Source organism: Python bivittatus, unplaced genomic scaffold (genome assembly GCF_059951505.1).
Source record: "Python bivittatus isolate LINGU-HERP-01145 unplaced genomic scaffold, Pbiv_v1 ctg000080_np1212, whole genome shotgun sequence".
NCBI classification, from domain to species: Eukaryota; Metazoa; Chordata; class Lepidosauria; order Squamata; family Pythonidae; genus Python; species Python bivittatus.
In genome coordinates this window covers 48,613,453-48,624,551 of record NW_028277035.1, presented here as the reverse complement: position 1 = coordinate 48,624,551, position 11,099 = coordinate 48,613,453, and the positions used below count along the sequence as shown (strand labels likewise).

General features: G+C 42.9%; 1 protein-coding gene across 1 annotated transcript; it reads left to right on the top strand.

Moving 5' to 3' along the window:
- The first annotated feature begins 1,301 nt into the window (after positions 1-1,301).
- Positions 1,302-10,266, top strand: CISH (cytokine inducible SH2 containing protein). Its single transcript, XM_007430740.3, has 3 exons — positions 1,302-2,055; positions 7,193-7,419; positions 7,911-10,266. The coding sequence occupies exons 1-3, from the start codon at positions 2,009-2,011 to the stop codon at positions 8,411-8,413; spliced, it is 777 nt and encodes a 258-aa protein (XP_007430802.1). The 5' UTR covers positions 1,302-2,008; the 3' UTR covers positions 8,414-10,266.
- The last annotated feature ends 833 nt before the right edge of the window (positions 10,267-11,099 follow it).

Genomic DNA, 11,099 nt, shown 5'->3' with positions numbered 1-11,099 from the left:
ATGTCACAGTCCACTGCAGGCAGCAGTTTGCTTTATGGGACAGCATCTAACACAGAGCTGCTTTTAAAGCCCCACCCCATACTGCAGCTGTTCTGAAACAGTTTGACTCAATTACCCCTTTTCTGGGTTTCGAATACTATCGTTCTTCTTCCCCCACTAAAAAAAACCCCACACTCTTGTTTTACACAAGCGTCTTGGCAGCAACAATCCCGTTGCACCATCACCCCCGGGGTTTGCCCAAACTACCCCCAGTTTAAGAACCGCTGCCATGGTGGCTTCTTTCCTGAATTAAGTCAGAAAGGACAACCCCTTTCCATTTCTCCAAAAAATGGGTTAAGAATTATGGCCTCGAACCTTGAAGTGGAGCTGCGGGAAAAGCCTTCTGGCTTTTAGTGTGCTCAGGAAGGAAGAAGGTGCTGCCTGACACCCAGCTAGGGAATGGGGAGAATCCTCTGACAATCCTGCCGTTGCGAGGGAAGGGCTGCCACTGCTAACCGTTTTTCTCAGAAGTCCCTAATACGTTCCATTCATTTTCATTTTCATTTGCAAGAGCTACAGAATTACTCCAGCGCGTTCACTCCTTCCTGGCGTGTCACAGTGTACAGAGAACCGGCTAAATGAAGATGAACTCTACGTGTCCCCAAAGGGAGAGGGGCGCTTCACGCATTCGGAAAGGAACGGAGGGCAGGGGAGGGCAGGGGTCTCCGCCCGCATCTTTTCGCTGCAATGCCTTCTTTCCTCCAGAAGGTTTACCGTTCGTTTGTTGCAATGAGAAAAATGGACGCCAGAAACTCGTGTGCTGTTCAGAAAAGTTTGTAGAGGTGGAGCGTGGAGGGAGGAACCCTGCCTTGTGGCACGGAGGCAGCCGACGGAAAGCAGCCTTTGTTCTCCCGCCCGCCAGGGCAGGTGCTGCTCGCCTCCGCCGTTGCTCGCCGATCAGACGTCGCTGGCGGGCGGCGGGCGCAGGGGGCCGCCTGGACGGGCGGCGCCCCCCGCTCTGGCCACACGGCCAGCGGCGCCTCCAGCCTTCGCGCCGATCTCGGCTCCCCCGCCCTCTCCTGGGCCCAGCACCGGCCGGCGGGCTCCTCGCCGCCTCTGCTGGGCCTGGGAACTGCGGCGTGCGCGTCACCCGCCTCCGATTGGCGGGGCTCCGGGCGTCCGGCCCTGTCCTCCTTCGCGCTGATTGGCAGACGGAGGGAAGCCAGCCCCGCTTTCCTGGAAAGTTCTTGGAAATCTATCAAAGGTATTTCCTTGAACGGGGAGAGCGAGCGGAGCCAGCGCTGAATTAAAACGAAAACACCCAAGTTTTCGGGCCGTTCGGCGCAGATCTCTCCACGCGCTTCTCTTTCCACCCCAGGGATTTGCGGAGGACGCGTTCGGGGAGGCTCATTTCTGACTTTCGGAGACCACAAGCCTGAAAGGAAGGTACCTCTGGCGGCCCCTTCTATTTATACTTTTCTTTCTTTTTTTTGTGACTGTCGGAACAGTGATGTGAATACAATACAATTCCAGGAATCCACCACTTCCTGGAATAGATTAAAAGGGCGCAAACAAAAGATTACTGAGTAGTGGTTCCCCCTTTCCGCTCCCCGCATTTCTTCAAGAGCCGGCGTCGGGGCGAACGGCGGCTGCCTCCGCTCCGCTCCGCTCTTCTTCCGAACTTTCACACGGGGAGAGGTTATTTATTCAGAGAGATATTTATTATTTTTTATTCCCGTTTTTATTCGCGGCGACTTTCACCGCCACCGAGAAGGGGGTTTGTTTGAATAATTTTAAAGTGTTATTGCCGTATTTTAAACTCAGCCGGAGTTCATTGGAAAAGAGCCGCGATCCCGCACATTTTTCTGCTCGTAACTTGCTGCGGGAAAGACTTCTCTGGAGCTACCTGGAGTTTATTTTCTGCGGGCGATCCCCGAGGCGCTTTTCAGAAGGGACACTTCGATTGTGGCAGCCTTCTGTTCGGGAGCAGAGAGAAGGCAGGGCTTTCCCCCGGTCGTCTGAAGACTTGATGCTCTTTCCTTGGTCCTGGAGTGACATGATCCTCTGCGTTCCGGGGTAAGTTTCGTTACAGGCAGCTCCTGTTTTAAAACAGCGCGCAATCCTCTGCGAGCTTGCTCCGAAGTCAGTTCTGCTTTCAGTGACGGTTTCCTCCAGCTCCCGAGGATTTTAGGAGCATAGCCTCAGTGGGCCAAGAAAAGGGTAGCAGATGGATTCTCAGGCCCGTTTCTGTAAAATGATGGGCTTCCATTCAAAATCAGTGGCCCTGACGGTCATTTTTTTACCTGTTGAGAGTCTTCATGTTTTTGTGTGCATTTTCATCTAAAGCAAAGCACAGAAATGGCTAGCTAGAGACTCCACCACATTCCGTGCTGTACCTCTGCTAAAGTGAAACGTCTTTAAATCCAACTGAGCTGAAAAGAAGGTGGGGCAACCCTCAAGAAAAGGAGAATTCCAGATCTGAATTGGGTCAGAGCACTTTGCTTTGAATAGTAGAGGCATCTGATTTGAAATGCCAGCCAATTAAGTTGTCGAATCTGATAGAATACACCTACACAGATTATGACAGTGGATAATAGCTAAACGAATGTGCATATGGGTGAGAGAGGTCAACCATCTACCTATATACATTTGATGCCAGGCAATGGCGTGGCATGTTTGTCTGTGTGTGTGACTATTCAGAAGTCAGAACCATTGAATTCCATTGGAATTGACTTGTAAATGAGTGAGTACAGACATGCTACCCTTAGGGTAATATACATTGGACTAATTGGGTCTTTTTTTCCCCCTTCAGTTTAATCTTTTTCAGGTTCTGCTCTTATTATTACACAACTTTCTAATAATGAATCCTGTGTTATCTACGTTTTACCCAGCCTAACATTTGCTCCAGGTCATTTATAAATAATAATTATTATAACAATTATAATAATTATATTGTTTTGCTGAACCTTATATGAGCAGGCCTGAGAAATTACTAAGCATGTCCTATAGGCGCTGTTGGCCATTTAAAACTGTTCTAAATAAGATATTATTTAAAATCTCTAAACTGTTGCAAGAATTGGAGTTTTCTGCCTCCTCCTTTGGGCTTTTGTTTTATTATCATGTTAGACCTACTACAATGACATTCTTTTCATTTTTATGTTTGGAGTCCATGTTACAACTTTTTATATTATATCTGCTTCTGAATGAATGCTGGATTAAAGCTACTGTATAGACCAGTGTTTCTCAATCTTGAGAACTTTAAGATGTGTGGACTTCAAGTCTGAGAAACACTGGTATAGACTTATACACACTACCCAGGAAACTCTGCTGAATTAAGTCAGGCTTACTTAAGCGTGTACTGTAAAGCTGCATTTTGACTGTGATAATAGATAAGTTAGTAGAAGGAGATATCTGATTTCTGCATGTCCCTCTCTTGCTTCACCATTCACTTGCTTCCTGAGCTGACTTATCACTTTGGACACATTGCACCCTCTTTTCATTTCAGTGGAAATGAAAATGGCCTAGTAGCCTCCAGTGAGCTTCCTGGCTGCACAGGGATTCGAACTTGAAGGTCTTAAGGCCAACTTTGCCAACTGCAGCAGACTCCCTTTTTCACCGTGATGCACACGCTTTTCTGGTTCTGTCAATCTTCAAGTTGACAGTTCCGTTTGTTATTCAGCAGTTTGCCCTGAAGCTCTGTATGGCATTGGGAGCCATTGTATCATACTGCTGCACTTACTCTATGGATGTTTCCTAACCTACAACTCAGCGGTCTCTTTCATATTCCCGGTGGATGTTTCTGCTCATTCTCACCTATACATTTTCCCTGTCACATCTTGATTTGTCCCTCCATTTAATGAAGACCAAACCTGCTATTTCCCCTTCTCTTCCTTGCTCTCATCAGGGAACCAACCCTCTCCCCCAATAAACTGTGGAGCTGTTGAACCCCTAAGGCAGTGTTGTCCAAACTTGGCCACTTTAAGATGAGTGGACTTCAACTCCCAGAATTCCCCTGGCTGGGGAAGTTGAAGTCCACTCATCTTAAAATGGCCAAGTTTGGACAGGACTGCCCTAAGGGGTCCTCCCACAGTGATTTCATGCAGAGAAGAACTTAAAAGTACCATTGCCTTGCAGCATACAGATCAAAACCCTGAAAACGAAACAAACAAGAAACATCTCCTTTAAGCCCTTCCCCCCAAAACAATAATTAAAATAAACTTGTAACTAGTTTGGTTTTAGCCCCCTTATGTGACAGTTACATGAGCAAACAAGGGGCTCTTTGCTCTCACTAGTTATCCAGAAGGCCTCTTGCTCAAAAAATCTTCTGCCAAGTATTTATTCACTCAAGAAAATAAAATGGTTTACAATGGCATGTGCCCTCTTCTCCTCTTGGCAAGGAAGCCCTGAGATTGCCAGTGCCAACCACACTGCTTGCCTCATTAATTGTGAGAGTGAGAGAGTAAAATTACTTCATTGTCCACATGTTCGTGAGTACAAACATTCATCTGCAAAGTGGCAGTAGTGATAGAAAGAACAGCGACTTTATATGGTGCACGTGAGGATGCCTTGTGGACGGGGGGCAAATGGGACTGAAAAGCCACTGATAAGAGCAGATTCAGGAGCCTTCTGGTTCCTTTCCTCTGTTCCTAAAATATTAGATGTTAGGGAAATGAAGGAAGCTTTCACTGAAATATGCATCTTTGTAACTTTTATAGCTTTAAGTGTTGATATAGGTTTACAGAGTGTCAGCAGTAAATGGAGACTGGTTTCTTCCCTATAATAAGTAAAAAAGGAAGTCAAGAAATCTAAAATAGACCCAAGAGTTGTAGAGGATTAACAGATGAGGACAAAAGGGCAAGGTGTAAAGTCTCAGGTAAAAACACGTCTTCTCAAAAAAACGACATAGTTCCAAGCACCAAAATAATGTCAGAGACCCCAGATTCCCAAATATCCTAAGGATAGCAGCAGTGATCTTCATGGGCTATCCTTTGCAGGGTTATTTGAGGATCAGTGATAGTTTTCCTGAAGAAAGAGTCAGGAACCTGAACTTTCTTTCTTACCATATATATTGTTCAGTCATTTGCAAGTATGCAAGAAACAAAAAAAAACAGTGTTATGTCTTGTTTTCTCAGTTGTGTATCACACCCACTTTAGAGAGCTAATCTAGTACGCAAGACATATATATGTATATAAAAACCTAGTTGCTCAGGGCAATGTAGATATTTCCTACAGTCAGCAGCAGCAGGGAGAAACTATTTCATTTAACCCAATTGGGATGCTGAGTACAGATACTGTTCTTTGCATGGAAAGAATCTATATCAAGTCTGTGGAACTTCAGTGTAGCATTTTAATTACTCCAGACTTTTAATATCTAGGGGTTGATTTTTAATCATATTTGTCATTGCATCTCCTTCCTTGCTAGACACTAGCGAGTGTTTTCTAGAAGTTATTTTTGAGTTCTCATACATTTCCATTTTAGGGAGGTGTAAAATGCTTAGAGCTTGGAAAGTGGTAACATTTAATGTTTTAATAAGAGAGTTTCCAGTTTTTCATGGATGGTTTTATTTTATGCCTGCTTTTCCTTGACTCATAGTTAAACTTGGGTATTAAGTTGGAATAATTTCAGAGGAAAGAAAAGGCTAAATAGAGGGAGGGAGAAGAAGATAGGCATGGAATAGGGATTTAACCTTAGCCCCTGTTTTCATTGGCAACACGCTCATGCTGCATGCAGTCAATACTGGGGTACTATTTTAACCATTCAAAGGAGAAGCTATGCAATTAAAGCAGAAAGGTGTAATGCTTTCTCCTTTGTTGCCTGTGGGGCCTGTTAAGTTTGCAAGGTTGAATGATAAGTAAACTGGTGGTGAATGATCAGATTCCTAGTAATGCAATATTTCCTGATGAGTCCACAGTCCTGTGAGCAGTTGGAAACAGCTGTTAATGTATTTAACAGGTAGGAGACAAAGCACCAATGTCAGTGTGGCAAAAAAATATAACTGTACGAAAATCTTTGAAACTCCTAGTCTCCAAAAATATCCTGTTATGACTTAGACAAAGTCACAGGTTGGCATAGCATAAGAAATGCTTGTTTAAAACACTAGGCAGTTTCAAACAACATGTAATGCTTAAGTGGCTGCTTAAAAGTCACCATGTTGTATTGTGTCTCCCTGAAACCAGATTGTCAGGTGTTCAGCAGCAAAGAGAGAGAAATGATACTGTCTAACATTTGCTTCCTGGCAACTCTATACTGTAGAGTTTAGTGTCATTATTGAGGATTGATAGCGGTCACCTGGATTGGAGGGGTACAGGAGACAGGCTGTTCATGTAGTTAGAGCCACCACAGGGCTATCAGGGCACAAAGGAGTCCTATATAAATGGCCTATAAATTGGATCACCCCAAGAGACAAGTTCTACCTTCAATTTCTATCTGCCATACCTTTACATTCTGTTAAATAGTTACATTTCCTTTAATACCAGTTTTTGGAGGGAATCCTTCCAAACATCAGTATATCTGTCACAATATTTCCTTACCAATTTAAATTTGGGGGATTATCTTAAAATTGCAAAGAAGCTAGTGACATCATTAAAGATGCAGTGGAAAGTTCCATCGACCCAAGTGGAACATCCTTTGGAGGAAATATGCATAAGCCTGCACAGAGGGAGACCAGAATAATGTTAAATATACAGTGAGAATTTGCCATAGAGATATTTTTTGACTTCATGGCTGGTTCACAGTTTCTCCTACATTTGTTATTGTGAATAATGCATTTACTGATTTAGATAAGGTGTTATTTTAAAGATTAGTAGCTTTAAAATGTAGGAAACAAAATACAAAAAAAAATCACTGGAAGGGTGGAGTGTTCTTCAAGAATCTGCACTGTGGTTTTTCTTTATCTGTTTGTAGTACTTGCAAAGCATCAAGATTAATTTTTAAATTTTATCCAAATTTTACCTGTTGAAAAACACTAAAACACTGTCTCACTTTTTTAAAAAAAGGACTGATAAGTGAAGACCTTACTTAAGGATTAAAAGAGCAAAGAATCCTGACTCCAGTTATCTTCCTTGCTTTGAATTAAATGGGTGACTGCCATGAATATGATTGCCTTGTTTGTGGAAGTGAACTATAATGTACGCTGAACTGCACAATCCAATGTATGTGTTCTCAAAAGTAGCGATGCTGTGTTCAAATAATCCAAAATGCCTTTCTTTTCAGATCCTATCCTTTGCTAGCAGAGGAAAAGCTCAGGAGGCTATCGGTTGAAGGCCTTGCAGTGAATGTGTCAGAGCAGGTCATGCAGCCTTTGACAGTCACATCCTTCCAAGAACAAGCCGCCCCTCCCTCGGTAATGCCCAGGCTTGAAAGCAACCCACCGCAGACACGAGACCCAGAGGAGGATCTGCTGTGCATTGCCAGAACATTTTCGTTCCTGCGAGAATCTGGTAAGGATCCAATCAGTACTTTTGATCCTTGGAAAAAGAACCTATAGTATATTGTTAAGGGGCTCACTTCCTTGCTGCTGATGAGAGAATATATATCTCCTTTAGGGCAGCCTGGACTTTAAAGAGCAGAATTCCAAAAGGCAAAATGACTCCCCCGTGTGGCTAGTGGCAATTGTCTATGACTGCAATCCCATAGCTCTTTGTCTGCAAGCAAGCCCCACTTCCACAGCTCCCTGAATATATAATCCCAAAGCTGATTTCATAAATGCCTTTTCACATATCTGTGATACTTCCCATTATGATAGTGGGTAACAAGTACTACTTGGAGAGGGAGGGCACTATAAATGCCACGTGCACTCACTAAATAGACACACACACACATGCATACACCCCAGTGAAACAGAAAGTGAATCAATAAATGTTTCTTTTCCTGTTTTTTAAGTGGACAGTTTGCCCTTCTTACCCATGTCTTCTCTGGGACTCTCTTCCAGGCTGGTATTGGGGTTCTATTACAGCCAGTGAAGCCAAGCAGCAGCTCCAGAAGATGCCAGAGGGGACTTTTCTGGTGCGGGACAGTGCTCACCCCAGCTACCTGTTCACACTGTCAGTCAAGACCAACCGAGGCCCTACCAACGTGCGCATTGAATATGCTGATAGCAAGTTCCAGTTAGATTCCAATTGCCTCTCCAAACCTCGGGTTTTGGCCTTTCCAGATGTGGTTAGTCTTATCCAGCATTATGTTCTTTCTTGTACTGTGGAGAGTAAGAGTGATGCTCCTTACCCACCTCCCGTGCCTTTACCTCCCCCACAAAAGGAGATGATAGCATCAGCAGTACATCTGAAGCTCATCCGGCCGCTTGGCCGCAAGGACATTGCCCCCAGCCTGCAGCACCTCTGCCGGCTACAGATCAGTCGATGCACTGGAAAGACAGACCAGTTGCCTCTACCAAAGAGAATGAAGGACTATTTGAAGCAGTACCCTTTTCAACTTTAAGGACACTGTCAGTCTGCCTGGGACAAGCAACAGAACTAACATTGAAAAAATCCAATTCTGGCAACAGAATGGCTTTGATCCACTGATGGGGTTATGTTCTTAAGTGGGCACAGTAAATAAATTGCCAGCAGAAGAGACTGTTTTTCTCATCATCCCCTCCCTTATTTTTCTCAGCTATCTAATTTCATTCTTATACCATGGAGGAGGCAGCATGCACAAGGTACACAAATCCAAGGCCGAAAGCTCAAGGCGTCTCTCTTCTTTCTCTGACTAGCTTTGCAGAACTACTCTTGGTATGCGCAGACTACTTGAATTGTGGAGTCACCATTGCACCAGGAATGTTCAAGCCTCAAAACTGTATTATTTATTCCCATGGTAGTTACTCTTTTTTGCTACTTCTGAGTACATATAGATTGAGTGTCCTTCTTTTCCTTTTACAAGCAAATTATTTAAAGATGGGCTCAAACCGTAGCTATGTAAGACAGTCTCACAGTAGTTCAGTATGGACTTGAATGAAGTCTTCTGGCCATTGGCTACTCTATAACCTGTCATGATGTATTCATATTCAAATATAAGACAAATATGTTGGAAGTGTATACAAGTTTGACTCCAGTTACAATCAACATCCAGACTTTAGTTCCCATCACGTTGGCACAAAGATAACTTGCTTATTCTTTCCAAGTTTATTGAGCTTGGCTTAGTAAGCCCCCTTTTCTCTCCCTCCCTCTTTGAAGAGGATATTCCCATTTTGAATCAGCCAATTATATCCAAATGATTTGTTAAAATTAAACAGTGAAGACGCCTACATAGCTGTCCTGTGAAGCTTAGCACTGTCCTTGGAGAAATGGTCACATCCTGAGCTTAGTATAAAGTTTATTTCTACAGTGTTTGTTTATATTTGTTTGGGAGGAAAAACTCAGGAAACAGGCCATTTTTCTCCTATTACCACATTGGTGCCAACCCATTAGCTGAATGTTAACTCACATTATTGCTGTATTAGCACAAAGGAGCTTCAGGGAGAACACAATACCGATACATTCTTTACCACCATTTTTCCTTGTGAGTACTTGCCCACTCTGATTCTGATGCTTGTCGATGGGGCAGAGAAGATAGCAGGAATTAAGTGTCACTCCAGCTTCCATCTTTTCCAGTTGCTCTAATGCGCCTTATATTTGTTAGGTAGGAAGCTAAGACACTACAGTGTTGGTTGTATAAGGTTAAGAAAGAATTCTTGGCATTAATTCTGCCTTCCACTTCTTCCTCTGTCTTATGTCAACAGTAGCTGAGGATGGAGAATTTGTGTTGTCAAAAGATTGTCCTTCATTATTTGTCAAAATCCTCAGGACAGTTATACATATTTTCATGGTTTTGTAGTTCAACAGTGAATACCTCTGCTACATGTGTGAGCTCCAGGAAGGGATAAAACCCTAGGGCAGTCTTTTCTAACCTGGCACCCTTCAGATGGGGACTACAACAACCTGAATTCTAATTGGCCCTGATAGTGGAGAATTCTGGCTGGTATAGTCCCAATACATCTGAAGCTGCCCTAGATACAACTTGAAACAAAAGGAGCAGTCAGCTCCATCAGCAATCCAATGTGGCTTGGTATATTTAGTCAGTGTCCATTTCTTCTCATGTTTTTTTTTCCAGGATTTGTTGTACTTCTGGTTTTATTTTAGATACTTCGATAACTGACAGAATATGTGTGTGTGTGTGATGTCTGGTTTGTTGATCACAGTGCTCTCCATTTCTGGAACAAGGGCAAATGAATGGGAAAATATCTATTAGACAAACAAAAAATACAGTAAATGATATTTTTAAATACTAAAATGTTTGAAGCATTCTTTTCCAACTGTATGCACAATTTTAGCCATTACTTGAAGTATAGAAGTGAGTTCATCAAATACATCTACTAATCTTGCAGTTTTAATATTGCCACTGTTTTAAATATTGAGTTTTAAACATAGCTATAAAATTGCCACCTTATTGCTGCATTATCTCATGATATTGTTCAATTTGGCTGAAAGGTGGTAAAAACCACAATTGAAGAATGTTTTAAAAGAAATTGCAGTCCTAAAGTCATACAGGTTAGTTCGACATTGGATAGTTCAACAATGATTCTTAGTCTTTACTATGGGTGTTGTGCATCTTCACACATACCGTATATTGGTTGAAACATTTTTACTCTGCTCTGAAGGCTCTAAAGCTGCTTTCAGATATGACTTATAGGATTGTCCCTCACCTCAATCTTACAATCACAGTGCTTGGAGTACTTTTTCCTGTTACCTGAGAAAAAAATTGGGAGCTGCTTCAGTGATCCTCAGAGGGGAGAATTAGATCAGTTAACTCTCCTGCACAGATTGACTGCCTGATGTTGCTGTGCATGAAGTAGATGAACCTGATATGAAAAACGTGGTGTAATGTTAGCAGAAGGATGGCAACCTGGTACCTTCCACATGGTCTGGACTAGAATTCCCTCAATCCCATGCTATCAAGCAGGGTGGCTGGGTTGATGGAAATTGAAATCCAAAAACAACTAAATGAGGCTAACTTGGTAAAAGTAATATTTATGACAACAATACAATGGCCCTATTTCCATAACTGGGTCATTTCTGGTGGGGGGGGTGGAGGGGCTAAGCATGCTGCAGGAATGCCAAAAAGGTTGGTTAACTGACCCAGTTAACTA

Bases quoted from the DNA above. Each gene is read 5' to 3' on its own strand.
- CISH (XM_007430740.3), top strand. From the start codon at position 2,009: ATGCTCTTTCCTTGGTCCTGGAGTGACATGATCCTCTGCGTTCCGGG. The intron at 2,056-7,192 runs GTAAGTTTCGTT...CTTTCTTTTCAG, and splicing joins ATGATCCTCTGCGTTCCGGG to ATCCTATCCTTTGCTAGCAG. The intron at 7,420-7,910 runs GTAAGGATCCAA...ACTCTCTTCCAG, and splicing joins TTCGTTCCTGCGAGAATCTG to GCTGGTATTGGGGTTCTATT.